Source organism: Aptenodytes patagonicus, chromosome 7 (genome assembly GCF_965638725.1).
Source record: "Aptenodytes patagonicus chromosome 7, bAptPat1.pri.cur, whole genome shotgun sequence".
Classification (NCBI taxonomy): Eukaryota; Metazoa; Chordata; class Aves; order Sphenisciformes; family Spheniscidae; genus Aptenodytes; species Aptenodytes patagonicus.
This window is the reverse complement of record NC_134955.1, coordinates 31,299,258-31,323,045: the sequence shown is the minus strand read 5'-3', so window position 1 is coordinate 31,323,045 and position 23,788 is coordinate 31,299,258. Positions and strand designations below refer to the sequence as shown.

The 23,788-nt window shown below is 42.5% G+C and overlaps 2 protein-coding genes across 2 annotated transcripts in view; both read right to left on the bottom strand.

The window, feature by feature from the left end:
- The window catches only part of CAPN3 (calpain 3), a 30,857-nt gene extending 17,371 nt beyond the window's left edge, over nt 1-13,486 (bottom strand). Inside the window, exons 1-6 of the mRNA XM_076344671.1 lie at nt 12,602-13,486; nt 5,590-5,659; nt 3,654-3,772; nt 2,877-3,010; nt 2,269-2,437; nt 1,481-1,621 (exon numbers count right to left, since the gene is read on the bottom strand). Of these exons, the coding sequence (XP_076200786.1) occupies nt 1,481-1,621; nt 2,269-2,437; nt 2,877-3,010; nt 3,654-3,772; nt 5,590-5,659; nt 12,602-12,895 (927 nt within the window). The 5' untranslated portion in view covers nt 12,896-13,486. The remainder of the gene's footprint in view (nt 1-1,480; nt 1,622-2,268; nt 2,438-2,876; nt 3,011-3,653; nt 3,773-5,589; nt 5,660-12,601) is intronic.
- Nucleotides 13,487-13,860: 374 nt separating this feature from the next.
- GANC (glucosidase alpha, neutral C) overlaps nt 13,861-23,788 on the bottom strand; it is a 29,621-nt gene continuing 19,693 nt past the window's right edge. Inside the window, exons 19-24 of the mRNA XM_076344669.1 lie at nt 22,816-22,892; nt 21,489-21,563; nt 20,947-21,060; nt 20,296-20,408; nt 18,643-18,746; nt 13,861-17,736 (exon numbers count right to left, since the gene is read on the bottom strand). Of these exons, the coding sequence (XP_076200784.1) occupies nt 17,627-17,736; nt 18,643-18,746; nt 20,296-20,408; nt 20,947-21,060; nt 21,489-21,563; nt 22,816-22,892 (593 nt within the window). The 3' untranslated portion in view covers nt 13,861-17,626. The remainder of the gene's footprint in view (nt 17,737-18,642; nt 18,747-20,295; nt 20,409-20,946; nt 21,061-21,488; nt 21,564-22,815; nt 22,893-23,788) is intronic.

The following is a 23,788-nucleotide window of genomic DNA, read 5'->3' as shown; positions in this document are numbered from 1 at the left end:
TTCCATTATTTCCCTTCTGCTCCTGTTTCTTTTTTTTCCCCCTTGCTCCTGTTTCCATACTTTTTATGCCTATAACCTCATATCTATTTCCTTTTTTCTTCATTTCTATTCATGTTGTTGCCATCATTACTTATCAGAACCCTTTTCTCTCTTTTCTGTTTAAGAATATTAACTTCTGCTGGTGCCCTGGGCCACTTCTCTAAAGTGCTTCTGAAGTCTGCACTATCTGCCTCTTTCCATCAAGAGTCATGATTTTTTTTTTTTTTCTGGTGATGGCTCAGGAGTGTGTAATAACCAGCAGCAAAACATCCGCCGAGGCAGCAACTATAGAGAGTTTTCCAACCTTCTTTGAGTAGACAGTCACTGGGGAGGAAATTCCTCCCAAAACATGGGTGATTTGGGCAGTCATGCTTGCAAAACAAGACAGTCATAGTGGGCTTTCCCAAAGAATTACACCATTTCAGTCTTTTAGGAAGACTAAATATGGGTGTCAAAGGAGGAAAAATCAGCTATTTCTGCTGCAAATGCAGAAGACAGTTTGTGCAACCAAAAGTTTTAGATGATGTAATTGGGGTGGGTGTTGTTTTTTTTTCTCTCTGTAAAGCGAGAGATCTAATTTCATTGTCATGGAAATGCATCTCCCTAAAGGGCAAGGTGTGACAGCTGCCTGACAGAGAGAAGGAGAAAGCAACATGTCCCTCTACAGATTTGGAAGCTTTTAAGTTTCCCAATAGGGGATTTTCCTTTAACAGTTTTAACATCCCTCTCTCTATTTTGCTAGATACTTAGTTACACTGGAGTTACTTTGTATTTTATCACACATGTAAAACTCAACACGTTTTTCATTTTCCTTATTAAGCATTTTAAATGAGGATCTTAAAGGCAGTAATCTAAAAGAAGCATCCCGAGAGCAGATTCTCCTCCATTGGTGGGCAGAGCTCTGTAGCGCACTCTGTCTCAAAATAAGTTTACCAAGAGCTTTTGTGCCTGGAGTGAGAGCCGTGCAGAGCTTGCTTTTTCTTTCTTTCACACCCCCTCCACACTCCGGGATCTTGTTCCATTCTAGTATTTTGATTTTCTCACTCCCTCCATCTTTTGCAAGTGAGGGACTTTATAAAATCCACTAATCATGTCCAGTTCGCAAATACAATAACCAATGTGCTGCTTTGACATATTTGATATGATTTTGCTCTCCATTTCTACTGTACAGGTAAGCTCTAGAAATTATAAGCCTTTGCTACAAGCCAACAGCCCTTTGCCCCAGTATCAGCAAAGCCCTCTAGTGTCAGTCACTGTGTTTGAAAGGACTGAAATCCTTTAATACATATGTCAAATAGCACCTGTAAGAACAGGTCTTTAGTGTTGGGACAACTCAGTGAAGCCAAATAAGGATTTAAGAGCATAGATAATATGTTTCTCTAACTGTTCTGTCTGTAAATAAAAGCCCTGTGAAGTCAACCACTGCTAGAAATATACGAACCCAGGCTGGCCTTTCGTCTGTCCCCTGATAGTCTACAGTGGAGTGAGTCATCTGCGCGTTTTCTAGATTCTTCACCATTCGAGCAATCAGTTCCCCAATGTCACTCCGAGGAGCTGATCCGTAGGAAAAGCCTAGGTTATCCTGGTACAGAGAATGGGAGAAAAGTATCATGCAGAAAGATGAGGCAGGGAGAGAGAACAGAAATGATACAAGAAAGATGAGTGGTAAATGATAACTTCTCTCTCATTACGTGTTAGATGGTCCATACTTATCTACAGTGGTTGATAGGACTGGTTGTTCTTCTGCCTTCACTGCAACTTCATACTCCATATTGGTTATTGAAGCTAGTTTTTTTACTTTCACTTTTAAATTAACCACAGTAAATGAAGACAATTTAAGACTATGTTGGCCATTGAAGGGTTGATTTCCCAAGCATTTGCACACTTAGCATCTTTGACATGAAGGTTTGTGTCTTAATAGAGTTGCGGTACCCCCCTACTAACTTAATTTTATTGAGCGAGGGCACTGAGGGTGAGGGGTGCTGGTTTTGCTGATCGTACCCCTTCTTCCCACCTCCATGTTCTGCTTCTGTTCATTTCCCTTTTGGCACTTGCTATTTGCCAGTGGGTGGTGTCTAGTGAAGATTACTCCATCTCCTAGAAATGGATGTTTGCTATGTGGACTAAACCAAGCAGTTCCAAAAAGTGGCATATATTTGATTATGGATGGAGAGGTCACTCTCCTCTGCCATTTCTTATGGCTCATCTGCAAAGATCATACGGACTCACATCAATGGAGCTGGCCATGAGGGATCCTCTGTCAATGGCATGTTTCATGATTTTATAGGTATCTTTAGGGGCATCCTTTATCTCGTAGAACTCTGTGACTCCTCCAGTGAAGTCCTCCATGGCTTCGGTGGTGTTGCCTCCTTTCAAAGCTTCGTATGACCCATGGAGTCTTGGAAAGAGAAAAGAAAAATAAGATTGTCTTTTACATAGATAAAGATACCTACCTATTTTATACATAATATATAATTATCTTATGTATGTGTATAAATAAAGATATGTAAACATACACACTAAAAAAATCCCACAAACCATCTGTTTGGTAACCCTCAAGTTAAAAGTTTTAAAATGCGCCACCTGCACACATCAAATAAAAAAAAAAAAAGAGATGTTGAGAATCAAATGTGGACCTCTGAATGAGTAGCAAAACCCCCTAGAAAATATGTTTTACCCCATCCCTAATTCTGAGGCATGAGAATCTATGGGAAAAGGCACTGGTATGTTCAGAGCCTGTCTATGTGCTCATTATAGGTCCTGTACACAGTGGTTTAACCACCTCCCCAGCCAAAGCCTCAGCGGGGAGCCCGGCACGGTCCGGCGGGTCGTTTTACTTTGCATAGGCCTTTTCCAGGAGGGCACTCCAGAACTCGTTGCGCTGGGAGGACTTGGTAAAGACCAGCTGGTTGTTGTACGTTGGTAAGCAGTCATCAATGACGACGTCCACCCAGTCTCCATAGCGCCAGAACTGAATAAAGGCAAACAGAAAAAAACTCTGGGTTGGTTTGGGGCAGGGAGGGGGAGCCTGGCTGAAAAGCCAGGCTGAGAGAAGAGAAATGTGGAAATTAAGTGCTTTGCAATGTGGCAAAAAGCAATGGCCCTTGGGTGGGAGGCAGCCGGGCTGAATTCCCCCTGGCAACGCGTGCGGGACAGTGAGAGGTCCCTTAGGACAGCCAAGGGAAATATGGAAAGCAGTCAATCTTTTCTGAATAAGTGGTTCTTCAATAACTTGTTTTTGACAGGCCAGCTGCTTGTGGGCCTAAAAATAGATGCTCTTGCCAACTACCAGTGTGTCTATGCTGGCTGTAGCGCTGCATCTGAGCAGCGAGGCAGGACTGGGCACCTGTTGCTATCCCTTACATGCAGGACACAGCGATCTGCAAATACTTCCTTGGTGGGTTAATGCTCCCTAATTGCCTGTATGGGCTGGCCGTTCTGTGACTGCCCTGTTGGAAGAGTTTAGGGTGAGGCAATTCAATCCCTCTTCCTTCCCCACTGTCGCTTACACTTCCAAAGGGTGGAGAAGCGAGAGGGAAGAGCGCGCCCGAGAGCTGAGCTCTCTCTTGGGTAAATACAGTTACATCTGCTTCCTGCTAGATGAAGGGACTCACCTGGAAGTGAAAGATGCCAGCATAGTTTTGTATAAAGGACTGGTCATGAGGTATGACTCTACAGAGTAGTTTTTTATTCAGTGTCAGGCAAGCAATGGCAGCCAGGAACCAGCAGTCACCTGTAAACAAGCAGAAGCAGCAGACAAAATGAAAAGACAGAGCAACTAGAATCAAAGGGGAAACCTGAGATACTGCAAAGTGGCACGTTAATTCTCAGTAGAGCATGCCATCGCCTTTCAGGAGAGGGTTCTTCTCCATGTGTCCTGCAGTACTTTAGCACTTTATTTATTTGTGCTCTGGAAATGCTCATTGGCATCATTCATGGCTAGGTACACACCTGTTAAAGAGATGATGTTCACTGTAATTTAGAAAAAGCCTAAAATCTGATGAGCACTGTTACCTGTGTTAAGATTCCCTGTGTGAATGCCTATCTATCTGACTTCCCACATTAGTTCTCCCTCCAAGCTTAGAATAGAGACCAGCTGAGAGATAACACTCTCCCAGGTGAAGCTCTGTACAGCTGAGGTTCAGTCTCTCATTTTCATTTTCTGCTCTCAAGATAACCCACTGTCCCAATCATCGTTCCGTGGGGCCTCTTTCCTGCTTCATTGCTCTGACACATTTTCCTCTTTTTGAATCTGTCTGCACTGTTGTAAACACTGTCCCCTTTAGCACTTTTCAGTTCCTCCTTCAGACTCTTGCACAAGTTTGCTGCCTCTGTGGGAGCTCTGGGAAAGTGACTTTCTCCCATAGTACTTCTGTGTTCAGCAAAGAATGCCTCAACCCTTAATTAAAACCTCCTAGCCGCTACTGTAGGAGAGGTTATAGGGTAAGCTTGCCTGAGCAGTGTGAATTAGTGTGGTGAGAGAATTATACGAGGTAGTGAAAACTAAACCTGATTGCAGGGGATTGTAAAGAAAATTTATGAAACTGGTGGAGTGATAAAACATATAGAAATACATATAGTATATATTTTGGAAAGCCAACTCTATACATAGAGCAGTACATTCTAAGTTACCTATTTCCCCTTAGGAAGGATGTGAAGTCCACTGTGAACAGGAGTTTTCTAAACTATCCAATGTTCAGCAGAAGTCAAAAAGGTAAACAATACTATGTGTAGTTGGGGAAGGAATGGAAGACAAAAGAGAGAACATATTTTGCACATAAATTCATTTGCATCCACACCTTGGCAACTGTGAAGTTCTGGTCACCTCAAAAAGAAAGACAGTTTTAAAAACAAGAAAAAGTACTGGGAAGGTGATGAGGGCAGTCACAAGCACAGAACAACACTTAAGTGAAAAGATTAACACATTAGGATGTATTGGCTTAGGAAAAAGATCACAGGAGAAGTTATAAAACCATGAAAGACATGGGAAAGCTGAGTGGGGAATGACTTTACAAAGCAGTGCAGGTGAGTGCCGCATGGACGACTGTTGCAGAGGCATCACTTGTACCTAAGTAGCGGCTCTACATATCTGAGTATCTGAGCTTAAGGTCTTCAATATAGGGGTTGTCCTTGAGTACAAGGCACACTTAGCTGGAGGCCTTCAGAAGCTCCTGCATGGAAATAACAGGACTAAATACCTGAAAAAATACAACAGTAGCTGATTAGATTTCTCTCTCAGTCAAATAAATCCTTCTCTTTATCTCTTATTCTTGTCTTAACTAATTTTGTCCCTCCTCAAAGCCCAAAAGGCCAAATGGTGCTTTGTAACACACTCATGATATTAGTTCATGAAAAGCAAAACACCTTGCAAAGCATCTTTTGCTTAAAGTTCTTCCCTAGATTGCTACTATGCAGATATCAATGATTTCCTATAGACAGAAGAAATCAGTAGATGTGTAGTGGTATACTGAGACAGACAACTTCAAATATCACCTTGGAAGCAAAAGAAAATTAAGTGATGCAGACAGAGTTGAAGTAAGAATTTCATACCTAATTCTCCTTGGCAGATATCTGTTCTGTTGGCTCCACCGATAATAAACCGTGGATTCTCACAGATTTCCTGCAAAATATAAACAGATGGATGAGCAGGAAAAGCATGCATTATGATGCCTGTTTGCCGCAGAAATAAAGGCTGCTTTAGGATGATGTTTTCTTGTAGGATAGCTTGTGGATATCAAAATCTCTTGCAGAGTTTTCAGCTGCAGAGTTTCACTAAGAAAATGTTTTGGAATCTGGATGTTCCAGAGTTTTCTCCATGTATCTTCAGGGTCTAATAGCTAGCCTGGGAGGCTCCCTCTGTACGGGGTTCAAACACATTAAACTGAGAAGAATAGGGAAAAATATTTTTCTACACAATAATGAAAAAAAACCACTGGAGGAGACAGGAGAGCAGGTAGGTGGAAAGAGCATCAGGGGACCAGACTAAATTCTTTAAAAATGACTGCAGGTTTAAGGTGTCCAATTTGCAGTAACTAATATGCTGGGGCATTAATAGGGTTGAAGAATGCATTTCATCAGGAATGAACCCCAGTAATACTCCTCCTTAAAATTTGCCTGGGATCAGATGTTTAATTCTCATGAGTAATCAATTGCTGGTTAAAAGATTTTATTCTTTTCCTCATGTTGCAGAATTTAATTGCCAATGCTGCATTCAGAAATGTATACAGATATCATCTGTCTCTGAGGACAGGAAGCTTTTCTTTTGTCCTGCACTTGGGACAATGTATTGGGTTTGTCAGTATTTATACTAGTACAGAATGGGCACAAGATGCAGTAGAGGCATAAATAATTGAGGAATTGCTCAGGGAGGGAGGGAAGGACTACATAGGAACTACCAGCAAATGAGGTGGGACTATTACAGGGTTACATAGAACCTTTTCTATATGGAACAAAGAACCGTGGGGTATAGGAAAGAAGTAGGGGAACAAGGGAAGAAGTAGGTACAACCTGTCCTACAGAGAAAAAAAAGTCCCTGCTTTATCTCATCTCTATTACTCAAACACTTGGTATGGGGAAGAAAAAGAAGACGCTTAACTTTTGGACCCATCTCTTGTGAGGGTAGGGAAAGAAAGATATTGCAACCTGAGGACCACTTCCCTGAGCAGCTGCAAATGGGGAAGTATAGTCCAAGAACCCAATCTGCTGGAAGATGGCAGGGCTGGAGTGGGGAGGAGAAAGAAGAAACAACTGACAGTTGCTTGTGTGGCAGTACAGGCAGCTGATGCTACCTCTGTGGTCTAAAGCTTTTTTCCCATGTCGTCAGGGTAGCCCTGGATTTTCCCAGACTCATGTTTCAGGTCTAGTAGTTTCACTTGGCTTGAGCCCACTTTTTTGTTCCTTCACAGTAATCAGCAGAGTTGCTTTGATGTAAATATTTGGATTAGTCATATAGTCAGATAGAGACCAGCTTCCGGCTGCCCCCCAGCAGTCACCTTATTCTCCTCAAGGGAGGGAATGGAGGGATTGTCCTGTTATTTTGGGCCTCGGTCAGCTGTCCTGGGGTTCAGTTCTGTCAAGGAAGCTGTTTGAGATGCCTTCATGCTTTTCTCCACCCACTTGCTTTGTTGAAAATATTCTTCCTCACATTGTTGTGGTGCTCTCCTGAAAACTAGCTGCAAGATGCCAGGTTTTTTGACTGCGTTTTTTTCAACTTCTGTTACTGTATTTTAGCTTGATCCTGTTCCTATTGAAGTAACAAGCTCTGAAATCCAGCACGCTGTGTTTTAGGTGAAGGTAGTCAGATGGTGCCTAAGTGTTTCCAAGTACTAAATGTACAGCGATGGTTGTTCCTTAGTGCAATTTATTGCATCTTGGGCTCATTCGCTTTGGAGGATGGTTGGTAAAAGAATGCAAAGGAAGGAATCATACAATTGTCATATGGACTGATTTAGCTATGACAGAAATGCTTTTCTTGCATTTCTTTATGGTGGCCAGGTGCGTTTAGTACACTGTGGATATGCTTTTAATATTGTATTACTCTAGTTCATCTCCAGCTGTGATAGTTGTGCTGAGTACAGCCAAAGTTACAGGGAAAGGTTTCAAGGTCTTCCAAGGCTGGTGAAAAGTACTCAGTCAGCAGAGCGAGATGACCTGGTGTTCAAGATGCAGGTGGCAGGTCTGTCCTTCCAGTCTTCCTGGCTGAGCAAGGGATTGCTCTTCATCTCTCAGGTCAAGTTATCACAGAGAATCCCCATAGGCTGCACTTCATTGATGCAATGATTCATCTAAAAAGTGTCTCCTCTGATCTGAGTGCCTAAGCCTGCCTTGGTACTGTCCGAAGGACCTTTGCGTTCACTGGGTTGATTCAGTTCGGACTGTAATTTCATTACAAAGAGTCAAAGTTAGAGCAAGGGAGACAGAGAATCCTAGGAAAAACCCATTAGTAGTGCATGCTGCTTTCTGGGCAGAGGGTACTTATGAGTCAGTTGGAAGGGAGCACTGGAAAACGCAAAGGCAGCATGCAACTAAAAATGGCATTTGACCTTTGTTACATTTTCATTAGCTTTTCTTCTGTGTCAGGAAAAATCCTCCAGTCAGCTTATACTGTTGCAGCAAAAGGCATCCATTCCTTTAAAAACTGCTGTTAATAAACTATGGCATTCTAAGTAAATTCCCTAAACTGATCCTATCAGGTAGAGGGAGCATCTTCTTTGGCCTGCCTAAGACAATTTGTAGCCTCATGGTTCTCCCTTCACCTCTCATGGTCTAGACCATGCTATTAAATGGCTGTGCTGCAGACTTCAAGGCAGAGCTCGACGCTGTCAGACACCAAGCTGGTTTTAGAGTTTCAGAGGTGGATTACCCTCATCTGAAAGTCCTGCCTTGGTGGCACTAACTGCCGTCTTTGCTTTGTGGTACCGCCTGCAGAGGCACACATTTTGTGATTACTAAATTCAAACAGCTTCACACCTGTGCAGCAGATGATCTGGCTGATTCTTTCCATTCTAAGCAAAATCCACTAGTCTGCTGATGTGATTTGATTTGTATTCGTTATGAAAAGAAAGCTCCTCCTGCTGATTTTCTTGGCTACGGAGAGGACCACCATAGGGAAGTCATTGAATCTGGCAGTTAATGCTGTGACCTCCAGGCTGTGAGCAAGGAGAATGACAATGGTGCATTTGAAAGCACAGCGTCACGGCAGAGCCTGCCTATTAATGTCCTAGTGTCATTAGAGCCAAAGAGGACTGCAGCAGGACCTCTTGATACTCTGCATTATGTTATAATACAGACTTTTTCTCAACTCTCAAAGATCGGCGACCTCGTCCCTGCTCTCAGCTGAGAGAAGCTCTGGCAGGCAGCATAGGTGTGGGCGGCTGAGGCCGTTAAGAAAGCTGAGCAGAGCCCGTCACTGAGCTGGATATAACCTGGTGCAGGTGGACAACGGCTCCTTGGGCTTCTCTTACATTCCATGGGTGAGCGAAGGATTTAATATTTGCATTAGCTGAGGGAGATTTTATTTCCCTTCTACGTACCTAAACCACACTCATGCATACTCTGAACAGAAACACTGGATGGATTCTGCAGTCTTTACTCAGGGAAACTTTCAGGGCTGTCACTTGGCTTTTGCCCAAATTGAGTGTTAGGAGGTCTGCTCCGCGCATTCATGTCGTGGCATGGCAGTCACTAGCTGGGTAGAATTACAGGGGCCTTCTTGCCGCCCCCATGCCAAGGCTCACAGCTGCCCTGCATGGCAGCCGTCCTTCTGACGGTAAGGCACAAGACCAGTCCTTGTGCCCTTGCTGCCCTCGCAGCAGCAGAGGCCAATCGTTTCTGGAGGTAGCGGAGGAGGACCTGATCTCCAGGTAGCACCGACTGCAAAGAGAAGAGCCTGTAGGGCCTGGCACACGAGAGCAAGGGGTAGCTCTGGAGCTGGGATGCTGGACACCTCTCACCACCTCAGTAATGAATTGCAGGAGCCCTGAGGAAAAGGTCGAGTCACAGCACGGCCATTGCCAGGGGAAGCGGAGAGACCCCAGGTCCCAGCAGCCCACACGTGGGAGGGGGAGTTGCCCATGCTGGTCTCAGTGGGGACCTCAGCTCAGAGCCGGGGATCGGGGGAGTGTCATCCATCTGGCTGACTTGCTGTGCGGTCCATGTAAATCCCAAGGGCAAAAGCAGACTCATAGCCTTTCCATATGTCAGCACAGTATGCTGAGAGCTACAGCGAAGAAGGAGCTCAGCATTCAGCTGATGAATGGCACCGTCATCAGTGCTTGGTTACAGTGTTGGTAACTGGCAAACACATGCCCTTTAGATTAACTTTGTGATTCCTCAAATAATACTTGGAGCTTCTGGAAAAACTCGCACTCAACAATCCCACGTGGATTCATGTCATCGCAAATAATGCTCATTTAAGGCCAGCATTAATCTTATTGTATTCTCATACATTGATCTCAGGTGGCCGGGGGGGAGCTTGGATACAAATTGGTTAGGTGGCATGACTAAGGTGACTCAGAAAGCCAGAGGCAGTCAGGAACAGGTTGCCTATTTCCCAGCTCTCTGTTTTAAATGAGATCTTAGAGCACATTGATCACTTGTTTATTTGCTATTTCTGGGGTTATGTGGCATATGCAATATGCTATAGAAATCAGGGAAAGGATCTACAGTGAAGCCAGTGTTAGGATATTCTCTTAGGATTTCTGAACTGTCTGGTATTTTGTTTTCTTTTAGAATACATTATGAAGTCTGATTCAATTCAAGTTTGACCTGAATTTCAAAGCGATTAAAAATCACTTTATAAGACTATAGTTTTTAAGCTAGTCGCTTTCTTTGCTAAAAAAATGCCATGGCAATTTAGTAAGAACAGAAGTTGTCCACATCTTTACAGACTGTTAGAAAACACGGCCTGTGCAGTCGAATCTTTACATTTGGTGCTTCAATGATTGCTTTAATCTCTTAGCAAAATACTCTTTAGCCCAGTATTACTACTTCATATTCATTTGACTTTATGATGTTAACATGTCCATTGTGGCTATTCGTGTATATAATATTATCAGACAAGGCCTCCTACCAGCGCTATATAACCTACAGTTTCAAAGTCCGGTGAAGCAAAGTCCTGGGTCAATCTGAGATCGGCACCAATAGATACAGGTCTTTTGCATCAGTGCACAAGAGAAGTCTCACTTTGCAGTTGTGGTATGGATGACAAGGTAGGGGACACATTATAAAAGGAGAAGCGTTATATGTGAGTCTCTCCTCTTTGGGGACCTACGGGGTACAGCAATGACCTGAATTACAGGGTTTGCTTGAAAACAACACATTTGCAACAGAAGGCACAGGCATCTCTACAAATCAGCCCCAGTGTGTCCCCGGCAGGACAGCCATCTCTATCGGGACCAGGACTGACTGGATCCCTCATCCCACAGCATGCCAGTACTCGGCAGGCACAGACTGCAGCTCTCTGGATCTCCTGCCTCTGCTCTACCTGAAGCTGGCACCAAAAATAGGTCAGGTGCCTGAACACTTGTGTCAAAAGAACACAGATAGCTTTGGTTTTGAAGTTTAGGTTGTATTTTGAGTCTTACACAGTCCTCAGCTTGTTGTTGCTACATGAATAATAAGTATAGAGCTTCCAAACTTATTTGTTAATGAGTGGCTTAAAGAAATATCTTTGGGATAGAGGCCCTGAAGTCTGAACCTTCCCAAAAAAGAAGGCTTGATCTGTGCGTGCTCAGTTATATTAGACAAGTCTGAGGTTACATTGTGGGGGTTTTTATGTTTTGATGCTTTTTCATATGCACACTTGCAGTCTGTCTGCCCCTGGGTGCGGGCACTCATCCACTGTACTGCTATATCGCTTTCCTTTCTGTAGAAACAGGGGAAATCCCATCCCTTTGAGATGATTGTCTTGCAGCTGCATGTAACTCATTTACACACATTTCCAGGAGCCGATGCAGCCGTGGTGATGATGAAGGAATGACAGAGCACATACGCACAGGGCACGGCAGATGGGGGAGTCATGTTGCTCCCCCCATGTTGCTCACATTGTTGTTATGACAGCGGCACACGGCCTTCCTCTGCGTCTGTAACAGCTACCCACAAGAGCTCCTGGTCTTTTGCTATTTAGTTACGTTCCTGTGGTTAGTTTTATCTATCACCACTGACTTTGCCATTGAAGCACAGATTTGGGTGTTGGGGAAGTATGGCAAATCTAGAAGAGGCGGCCAAAAACTGCCAGAGAGAGGGAGCTGGGGAAGCTCCTCAGAACCACGTCCTCGCTGCCGGACAGGGGACGGCAGGGGCTGAGGCAGTGTCCCGGGGGCTGCCTCGCTGGAGGGGAACAGCCGCCCAGCAGGAATGACAGGGAAAGAGGATAACTCCTCCTGCAGTAGGACAGGGAATCAATTGGGAATTGAGGAATTAGTCCTCTGCCTGTGAGAGAGACTCAGGGTGGGAAACGCCCACAAGGTAGGAAAAAAAATGGAATTACTAGGCAGTGAGTCCCCATAGTGATTACAACACCCACATTCATGGTAAGTGGATAATACGCTAAACAACCTTTGCAAGTTGGCTAAACGATGTTGGGACAAACAACTGAATAAAAGCGTGTTTCAGACCATAACCTGCCCTTTTATTTTCACAGATCAGGAAACCAGCAGAATACTAAAGTCGTAAGTGACATAAGGTAGTGTTTAAAAGTTAAGCCTCAGCAAACCCAGTAACTTGTTGCAGAATGAGGAGAATTTTTCTTTGGTAGTTTCAGACAAAAAAATCCCTAGCAAATCATGCAAGAAGAAAATTAAATTCCGTATTTATTTTTCTACATATTTCATTCCGTGTCTTTTTTTTGTTTCATTTTGGTTTATTGTATTTTAGTCATTATATACACACTCTCTGAGCTTCCACAGTCCTAGCTAGTTGTCGTCCAGGAGAGCTCTAAGGAAATATACTTCCAGCTTATTCCCCCCACCCCCCCGACACACACTTTCTGCAAAAATGTAAGCTCAGGGTGAATACTACAATTTACAGAAAGGAAAAGGCACACAGCAAACATGTTACTTACACGTGGTCTTTTCCATTCGAATTTGATGGGGATTTTCTGGCTATAGAAGAGGGAGGACTCATTCGGTGGGAAATCAGGATCTTCATAGAGAATGTTTTTCTCCAGGCACTTCTTGTGAAGCTCTTCATAGGTCTTCTCCTTTACTCCAATAATGGGCTGGTTGCGACTTATAATGGCAGAATAAATCCCCCCTGTGCCCCCACCCGCACCTTCAGTTGTAGTGCTAATAGTAGCACTGGGAACTGACCCAGCAGCTGTCTGCTGAGCCACTGCTGCATTTATGGCGGACGGCATGGGAATCAGGCTGAAAGCAAATGCTGAAAGAAAGCTTGCTTGAAAGATCTTGCAAACTAGAAGGAAATTCAAGAAAAGAGGAAGTTCCTGTGTAAACCGCTTTTTCTATCCGTTGAAAGTCTCCCAGTCAAATCTGCAAGCAACAAAATTCCATGTGGTTGAGCACGTTGTGCATCCTCTCAAAGGGCAGTATTTTGTCATAAGAAAACAGAATTTATTCCTTGATGTGGAACAAGATAATCTGTTGGCTAACTCCTGTGCCTGAGTTGTAGTTATCTACAGCATGTGTGTGTGCCTGCCCTGTGTGTATAAGCGTTCAGAAGGGACAAGCTTTAACCCGTGAAATCTAAAAATAACTACAGGCAAAGAGAGAGGGAGGGAAAGTGAGAGGGAGGGGCTTAGTGAGATGGTGTCAGTCTTCTGCGTGGCTCCTGCCGAGGCCCAGGCATGTTCCCGGGACAGGCTCCCTGTGCAGGCTGACTCCTGGTGCAAGCAGCTCATCTTTTCCTTCAGTAGAGAGAACAGTAAAACTGGAAGCTAAACTCCTGCTGGTTTGGGAACGCACTTATGAAGTACTGCCGGCCAATAAACTAGTCCTGACACTCCTGATATATATATATCTATATATCTCTCTATATATATCTATCTCAGGATATAGCGATTTTTTATATATATATATAAAAATAGATATATATCGATTTTTACTAGTAGAGAGGATTATGTGAAGACATGCTCCTAATGGTGAAAAAGGTAATTATTTGATGCTACTGAGGTCAGGTCAATACCTGCCAGCTGGGTTTGGCTCCTCTAGAGAGCAGCTTGCCAGCACTAAGATTCACCTGGTGATAGCTACCTCCCATGTAAAAGGTACCTTTTCATACAGGGGCAGAAAAGTTTCTAAGGGGCCCCATGTGGAAACTGGGCCATTCTGTGTGTGTTAGGATATACCAGTCTTAGAGGAGATGTCTGACTTTGCACATTTATTTTGTCACACAACAGTGGTATAATGGACAAACTCACAGTCTCCATGAAAGAAAATCTAAACACATGTTGCTCTTCTCTATAACCCAGTTCTTTAAAAGGTGACACTGTTTGTGTGTCAAGAAAAGCCCCCTAACACCTTGATTTTTGTTTGATTGGGGAGTCTTAAATCACATGATGACATCAGTGTTATTTTTGCCTAATGACACCAGTCTCTGGATTCTGGCTCATGTACACATTGCTGACCTTCTGCCCTAGTACTATGGTGCTTTCCAAAGCACTGATTCTTTTTTCCTTCTCAGCCATTTGCTTGGTTTACACATTTCAAATCAACAGTACAATGGACAGTCTCTACAGCTCATTAAAAAAGCTCCACTAGGGGAACTTTTAAAGAAGGTAATATAGTTGGCAAGCTTGACTAACCTCTAGGAGTATTAATCCTTAGTCTTCTAATGGTGGCCTAAATCCTTTTCTTTTTATCATGATTGCAAGCCTTCTTGCACCAACAGGGCGATCAGAAAGGACAGATTCAAGTATTCATGGAAACAGGAATGCAATTGCTTCAGGGTGGGTTGTCCAGATGCAGAATTGATGACTTCCTCATTTGATTTAGATGCAAGGGTTGCAGGTCTCATATTTGACATTACTTTGCAGGACAGCTTGGCAGAGCCATGTGTCACTCTTTCCAGGGTATTTCAAGAGCAATGCAAGTAGTGAGATGCAAGGGCCTCTCACTGCACAGCTTCAGCAAAAACGCTCATTTTGGAGGCTATGCATATGTTCTTTCTTTCATATTCTCCCTTCTTACCCAATACAAAAACTCATCTATTACATCTCATACACAGAGCTCTGTTTCAGGAAGGTCAGTAGCACAGGTGTGATATTTGACAAACTGCTCATGGGCTGCTGGGAAGGACCAAATGAAGGATTAGCAGTGTTTCTATATTTTATTTTTTTTCTTGGGATGGTCAGCAAGTGTCACGGTATGACCTGCTGCTACAGCTAACAGTTCAGCTGCTGCCTGCATAGGGAATGGCAGGTGGACATGTGCTTCTCACTTCTAAGTCAATGTTGCTCTTTACAGATGTTCAGGAGTATTTCGTGGTTATACCTGTTCAATAAAGGTATTGTCTGCTACAAACAGCAAAATAAACCCTTTGCCCATTAGGAATTAAACCACCTTTTGCAATGGAATTTCTTAGAAGCAGAAGTACCCCAATAGTTGACCTGTTCAGACAGAGCAAAAGTGAACTACATGGATGACAATCTTTCTATTTAATTTTTAAGAAGTTTTATCTCCAGTTGTTTTCACTAATTGAATTCAATTACTTTTTTTATAAAGGTATACTATAAATTTATTTCTTCATTTATGGCATAAATATGTGGAAAAGTATGTGAGTTGCTACAAATATCAATGTAAATTATATTCTTTGAAATTTATTTCCTCAGATCTAAAGGCACAACTGCTATGATTTTCAGCAACTAATTCCTATCAAAATCCATAGAAGTTAGGCACTTCATACCACTGAAAATTTGAGCCAGGAGTAATTACTATAGTGCAGGTATCACACTGAGGGCCAGAATATAAAAGCTAGTCGTTCACTTTAACCAGATACCGTTGGAAGAATACTTAGTAGTGATTCTCAACAGTAGAAAGAAGACTGGAAGGAATAAGGCATGTAACTCGCTTCATTGTTACTTTATTTTACTTACTTTCCAACTTCAGAAATACCAGTTAAAACATTTCATTAAAATGCTCCAGACAATAATTATAGCCTGTCAGAAGCACTGCTACGCTTAAACATAAGAAGCACTTGTCAATTACAGCTTAGAAGCTGATAGAAAAATAGGGTCTGTCTCTCTTCTCACAGATGTAAAAGATCTATTTGCTACTGTTCTACCTGGATTGACTCGTCTGCATTAAGCACAGCAGTATTTAGGCTGCCAGTTCCTAGAGTGGAGGCTCACACTGCCTGCTAGAAGGGGCTGACAAACAGCTCTGCAGAATAAAAAAGAAGGACCCTAAGGGTCTGGTGGGGAACAAACTGCGCTTGGTAGTCAGGAGTGGAGTAGTCACAGTTGCTCTCACACTTGCTATTCCCAGAAATCTGCCCTGCGGAGGTCAAACAGCAGCAGGTGGGAATGACTGACCAAGCACAGGGGGGACTTAGTAAGAAGAGTAGGGAACAATGTACAAATGGACTATTATGTCACCTTTAGTTGGCAAAAAATGGTAACCATCCTCCTCTGTTTCCTAAGAGTTAATGTACTGATGTTTTTAGAAAATACTTATCTTGCTAAAAGAAATTAAGTAAATTTTGCCCTTTTATATCCACAAAACCCAACTGATGGCATGTTCAGGTTTGACTCAAAGCAGAACTGGTTTTAAAATAATGAAGTTGACAAGTGTAGCAAACGGAAGGAGCAAACAACTTGAGCAGTGGAGCAATGGTAGCCTGCAAAAAGAGATGCCTGATATGGAAAGGGCTGTGGGAATAGGCAGGATGTAGGGGATGTGGGACTCGGGATGTCTCCTAGTTTTGAAAGGGAAGAAAGCATCAGGACACAACAGTTCTGTTTGCAGAGATGGTGGGAAAAGGAGGTAAGGGAACATTAGGGTGAGTTGTAAGAGAATGGGGAAATAAGCATGAAGTGGGATGGCTAAATGCAGGATGAATCCCATTAAAATTAAAAATTTGCTTCATAAATACCAAGCTCAAATCTCAGCCAGATACTAAAGAGTAACCAAGAAATTACTAAAATATGTGTAAAGGAAGCCAAACCTTGGCAAGAGTTAGCAGATGTGGAGAAGCAGAGCTCTCCATAAGCAGAGTTGATTCACTGGGTTGGCTTTAACCAATGACATTCAATCATCCAAAAATGCCAATTCTTTCCTAACAAAAAAGGTTTTTTTAAGTAGTACTTGCAGAGAGAGGGGAGCAATAACATGGAAAATGTTTCTACGTGAGTCTAGCTGCTACCCTAAGCCAGTATTGCACTTAGGTAGACCTGTGCCTTTTCAAAATCCAAACACCAGTTTCAAAGCCAGCTATCGGAGAGAATTCCGCACTCCCACATTACTGTCTTTTACCATCGCACAACTGACTGGCACAACCTACTCAAACCTTACCTTCAGTGACCGAACTGTTTAGCTAGCCTGTTGTTTACTTTCCTGTACAGACTGCCTAATTTTGCATTGTCATAAGGACTGGAAAGGGGAAGTGTCTGTAATCACACTGGGTGGCTCCTTCTGTGTTTGTTTTCACAAGGCAGCTTGCAGGCAGAACTCTGATGATAACCTCTGCGTCTGGCATATCTACCGATGCCGCTTGTCAAACTGGCCCGGATCTGCTCTTCTCAAGTAGTCCAGCCTCTGAATACCAGGATTTCCAAATACTTACATTAAACCCCATGCCAACGAGCCACAATCTCACCCCACCAATTTATGATTTTTTGGTGCAAGTCAAGGCAGAACTCAATCTTAATGCCTAACTGGAGCTAGCCTGGAGCAGATAGTATTTAGCTTTTTTCCCCAAAGGTACAATCCTAGTGCTACTACTTTTGCCGAATAGAAAAGCTATCCAAGTTCAAATCAGTGCTTTAAAGAAAAATTGTAGGAAATATTAGTTTGGGGGTGTGGGTGGGAAATATGTTCCTTGATTTGACTGGATTCAAGTGAACGCTTTAAGTCCTCCCAACTTATTTCCCCTCAACCTCTCAATGAATTCTCTGAAGAAGTTGCGTCTCCTTTCAGTTGATGCAAATCTCCCAGTCAGCATCAACACTCAGGGCTAAATTTCCCAGCGTCAGTGCAGAGGTCTTCGTATCGTATGTGAAAACCACTTCTTTTTCTTTCCCATCTGAACAGGACAAGAGAGTTTACTATATGATTTAAGAAGAACCCTTCTGAAACACAGTTACACGTGACTCCCCCCCCAGTTTTTAATTCAGACTGTCCCTGCCATGGGTGGAGAGGATTGATTAAAAAAGAAATAGTAGTCAAACCTGCCCAGTATACACATAAGAATGCAGCAGAATTGGAAAAACTATTTCTTTTTTTCTGACCTTTCAAACTATGGTACATCAAACTATGGAACTATTCAAGGATTTTTCTGAAAAAAATAACCCTTGTTTCAGCATAGGTTTTCCTCCAAGCACCCTAAAAGTCCTTGAGATTGACAGGTGGAGGCAGAAAGGCCACATCCACACAATTCCCGAAGTGAAGGGACCTGCTTGGAAAGCAGCCAGAAACGATAAGCCCTTTCTGTACATGCTACTACCTATCCGTATGGGATCCCTCACAACTTCTAGAGATCCCCACATAGTCACAAACTCCAGACATTTTTGAATGAGCAAGAGAACAGAAAAGTAATCCTGGTTTTGTCTGCCAGTTTCCTGTTCTAGTCTAGGCAGGCTTACAGATCTGAGCAAATGGTCCTTCATTTGAAATGCTATGTCTGGTCATATGCTGTGCAGGACAAAGTTATCTGAACTTGCTAATTCTGAACGACTTTTACTGATGTATCTTTTGCCTTACAAAGCAAGTGTTCTTCAGTTCTGCATGTAATATTAGTGGTGAGTAGCTGCTGGCTCTTTTCAATAAATTCTGTCCTCGATATCAAAAAAGTAGCAAATAAAACTAAACAAAGATGCTCCCTATGCTGTAACACCTCCTTTATAGAGCTGTCAGTTTGCCACCTCTAGTGAATGGCAGCAGAGCAACAGTACTTCAAAAAACTGTAGTGAAATAGAAGTCAGTTAATTACCCTTGGAACAGGCCATCACAAAGGTGGGTTGCTGTCTAAATCCCAGAACTATCACCCGTTCAACCACACATGTAGTGTGGTATTGTCCGCTTCCATCCGTGCAGCTGAAAAAAGAAAATCATTTCATATACATTAGTTTCTGTCCATCAGTAGAAGTTCAGCATCATACAGAGAAAGTACTACTTCAGTCTCAACCTGAAAGTTCCCTATACTGGTTTCCTTTCCTCTGTTTACCTTTCTCCTGAAACAAGTAAAACTTTCTCCCATTATCAGCTAAATTATCACTGCATAGCAGATTTCACAAAGCTAGAAGGAAAAAAGTTTGAGAAGTTATTTTGTGGCAAAAAGCATGGCTTTGACAACCAGAAAAGTTCTGGATTTTTGCAAAATGGTAGTTAAAACTCCGAAGTATAAATATAAAGCTAATTTTAACATTTTTTCAAGTAAGGTGTTTCAATCTGAGGCACAATTATCTTTCTTTTTGTAACTAATTTAATTTTTATTAAAAAGCTCTAAAAAAACTCAAATCAAAATTAAACTTTCCTTTCCGGAGTAATCACAATGTTTTATCATTCATCTCAAAATGACTTTTTTCCAACTTCTAGACTTGCTAGCAATTTAGCAACATTTTTCTTTTCCATCCTGAATTTTTAAGCTTTTCAGATTTCATATCCCAGATAAAGAGACTTGAAGCATACTTTTAACTACATTATCCAAGCTAGTCTATAGTTTTGCTCTGTATTAAATTTTGTAGTTTTAGGACCACCTCCTGCATATTTTTGAACCCTGAAGGAATAAAGAAACACCTGTAAAATCACCATTTATGCACTGCACAGCCCCATGGGCAACACACCTCAATAGTGAAAGTGTCATAGCGACATATTCAGCATCTCTTTCCTTACAAGCGGGTACGGCTATTTTTGGCTTTTAGGTTGTTTCACTCAGCCTTTGCAGGTTGTGCTTCCTTTCAAATGATTGTCTTGTGTATTTTACCATGCTAATATATATTGTGCATTTGTTGATGACTTTTGGAGACTACATGTAATGGTGTCTGTTTGTGGTTCTCACATAGAATCACAGAATATCTCAAGTTGGAAGGGACCCATAGGGATCATTGAGCCCAACTCCCTGCTCCTCTCAGGGATACCTAAAACTAAATCATATGACTAAGCACATCGTCCAGACGCTCGTTGAACTGTGACAGGCTTGGTGCCTTGACCACTTCCCTGGGGAGCGTGTTCCAGTGACTGACCACCCTCTCAGTGAAGAGGATCTTAGAAAAATACATCTTAGAGAATACAAACACTCCAGGTGTTGCCTATTTGCAAATCTCCCAGTTTATCTTCTTTTGTCTCTCTGATAGGCTTTACTCTTGCTGATGACTTTCTTTGTATTTGAGTAAATCTGTAGAATCTGTAGATTTGACTAGACTGAAACAGAATGAGACAACTCAGTATTTCATGTGTTGCTGCCATGAGACTTATGCAGAACATTGTTTATCTCTGCAGTTTTATGGCAGATTCTGCATGCTCTGGGAATTCACTAAGCAATAGATGAGACTAATACTTCCACATTTGTAAGAAGGCCTCATGAACTAGAAAAGGCATTCCCAATGACAGTGTGTTGGTGGCTTTTGTCCATAATTGCTGTTACCTGGAAGAGAGAATGTTCTTGTGGAAAGTGAATTTCCGATACAGGAACTGCTTCTTGTGGAGATATTGAAATGAATGCCCATCATCTAGGTAGAGCTCACCTATTGCACAGGCCTGTGAAACACACCAGATGGAGAACAAATTAACAGCAGCTTCTAGGGCTGGACAATGAAACTAAAAGTGTCTCACTATATGTCATGCTTCATAGTGAAGGGTGTGTGTTTATTTTTCTTTAGCAACTTGTATCCCTGGAAGGCTCTGAGAGTGCCTGAAGACGCGGACATCTTGGTTTTGTAAATTGATGTGGGTGCCAGGTGTCACCTCATTTATTAGAAAAGACAGCTGTGGGAAGTTCTCCCTCTGTGTCCAAGAGGAAGTTTGTGGCCTGCTCATTCTCTGCTCCTTCCTCCAAGGGACTAGAAGAGGGCTGAGAAAGGTCAGAAAAATGTTCTGCCTCTGCTATACTCAGATAGTCTCACTTTGAAGGAACAGTGGGAGGGAGGTGGGAGCCCCCCCAGATAGGAGAAGTGGAGGACAGCCATTGGGCATACAGATGCAGATACCACTGTACTGATTGAACAGGCACCAAGGACCTAAAAAGGTCAGATGGAGTAAAAGACAACTTTGTAAAGGGAACGTCATCTCAGAGTACCTCTGTGTCCAGGGCCACGTGGAGTTCGTAAGAAATATCTACCATCCATTCAGTGGATTTTCCAGCCGTGGTCTTCAGAGGTATCACAGTGCCGCCCCGCTGGAATACAGGAATCTGCGAAAAGCAAAGACAGAGTAGAAAGGTTCATATACTCTGATCATATAATTTTAACTTGGAACAGGGATAACTGAAGCTTGCTCTTATCAAAGCTCAGAAATGAACTTTTACCACAAGTACATAAAGAAAACTATTCAACTAACAATGGGAATAGTAGCAATCTTCCTGTATGTGTACAAGTGAAGTATCTTTGCTTGGAGAAGTCACCCTTACATCATCTCACTTTTCTCTACCACCAGGACACATTATTGTTCCATCTAACAACAAAGGAGATGGGACTTTTCTTCCCTACAAAAGCTATTTTAGGTTACATTCCTACAAGGAAATTGAAATGTCACTTTTCTGATTTTGAGTGTTGACAAAACAAAAGCCTATTTGGTTTTTTTTCTGTTCAATGGAAGTAGGATTTTAAAACAAAAACATACATTCTCCAGTGTTACTGGGATCTTCAGAGTGCCTGGATCTTCCATTCGTTTAAATTTTCTGAAATCATACCAAATCTAGGAAAAATAAAAAAAGAATGAGCGTTTGACATATATGGCAAGATCTGTTCCCTCTGCAGGTGCAGTTGCTCTTCTGCTTACCCTTACTGTCACTATTCCTAGCAACCTATTTGATGTGCAAGAAATAGCATTTACTTTTTAAATCAAATGAGCTTCTGGATGGAAAGAATAAATTCTCCTTCCTGAAGCACAAAAATAAGTTGATCTTTTCTACAGTTTGCATAACATCTTGTATGTCTGTCTTAAAGCATCTGGAAGTACAAAGCAATGAAATACCTTTTTTTCTAATCTAGATATGCTGAGTTCCAGAATAAGCCTATTTATATTCAAGTGAAAATTAACACCAAAGTTGCTAAAAACGGGTCACAAAAAAGAGCTACATCTGAAACTTCCCATGCACCACACTTGCCAGCAGTTTTAACTGCTTTAAGTGTGCCAGGCAGTCAATTCCCACAGACATCTTGATAAAAATATTTTTCTTGTTTGGAGAGCCTAGTCTGTTTTTCTCCTTATATTGAGAAGAACTCTAAGTGTCCTCAGGTGCATTAGTGCAGTCACAAGGCTCTGCACGGTCTCACACACTCCCCTTTGCTGCTGTCTTTCCTCTCATTCCTGGCTAGAGTCTCGGGCTTTTCCTTAGGAACTATTTTCCCCAAATTCCTTCCCTTCCTCCATCTCTCAGCTGCTGCAGCCAAATGCTCTGTGTAGGAGTGGATCACAGTGCCATCCTGTGGATAAATAACTTTACTTCAGAGATGAACTGATCTCTGTACATGTCAAAGTCTTTGCTGCACACGTCCCAGGCTACTGAGGCTTGTATTTCCTTGTTTTAATTTTCCCTCCCCACAGCTTCCCTCTGATCTCCTTATGACCTTTCTTCAAAGATCCCTCTTCTTCCACATAAAAGAGAAGTTTAACCCAAAGAGAAATAAATGAAAAAAGGGAATTGACAATTTAGTGAAGCTGTTTTTCAGTGTTCCATGAGAATCAGCAAGCCTTGAGGGGAGATTTAAATTACAGGAGACCTGAGATTTGTGCAGCAGCTCTTGGAAAAGCAAGAAAGTAAATTTACTGTGAGCCAAGCATGCGAGGTATCAAGATGGAAGGAAGGTTCAGAGTGGCACAGAATGGCTGGCCAGCACTTGGCAGAGCGGCAGTGCACAGCAGTTACGAGATGGGGAGCTGGAAGGTTGCTGTATAAAATACTTCCTTGGGCTGAACAGCTGAGCAGCTTCATATTCGTCCTCACCTCCTCTGATCCTGGAAGCAGAACACTCACTGCCTTGGCCTCTTGCTCCGTGACTGGATGCACCAACAAAGCATTTCCTGGAGAAAAACATAAACATGGCTGTGGTCCTCAAGGCTGCATCTCATCGGAGAAGCAGCTGTGTGCTCTGGGGTTGTCAGCCTCCCATAGCCATTTTAGGGGCTTGCTTGGGCATGCCAAGTGCTTGGGTTCACTTTCTACTGGAAAAAAAGGCCTGTGTAGGGAGCTGATGGCTGCTTGGGTCTTGTTCTGTTATGGCACTGGGATGCAGCTGGGCTGCATTGTATACCCAGCAGCTTGGAGGCACTTCTGGGTCCCTCATAGTCTAAGAGATGACTGCCTGTTTGCTCTTTGGTTGAACAAAAAAATACGCTTTTCTAACCAAAAGAGTGGAGGACAGGAATGTCCTTGTAAAAAAACCCCACAACTGCTTAAGCTTATTGCACTGCGGATTGTTCTTCTTTACTCATAAAAAAAAATACATTAATGTATATAAACTGTACAGTTTGATAAACTTCTTCCCTTCTTGCCCACTGGTGATGCAAGCCAAACTCCCAGAGTCCTCTGAAATGTTCTGCTTCACCACACTTAGCTTTTGTGTCCTGCCTACCTTGGTCAGATTTCTGCATGAGAAGTGAATGTCCCGTCATTTGAAGGCCATTAGTAGGCACTCTTGAGCCCAGAGGCAACAAAAAAATAATGAAATGCAACATTCCCCTCCCATTCTCTCTTTCTGTATAGGCTGAATGTGCTTTACACAAACATGCTCATCTCTTAAGCTTAATTTCTGAGAAAACTGACTTTAGCAGCCAGCCACATCAGAGTAAAAACCAATCAGCTTTGGATGGTAGTTGTTTGCTACTGTCATTTCTGAAGCAGATTGTGGTCTTAGCTGCTATAGTGAACTTCCATGTTTCAGGTCAAAACTATGTTTTTTCAAAGTGATTAGTGAGAT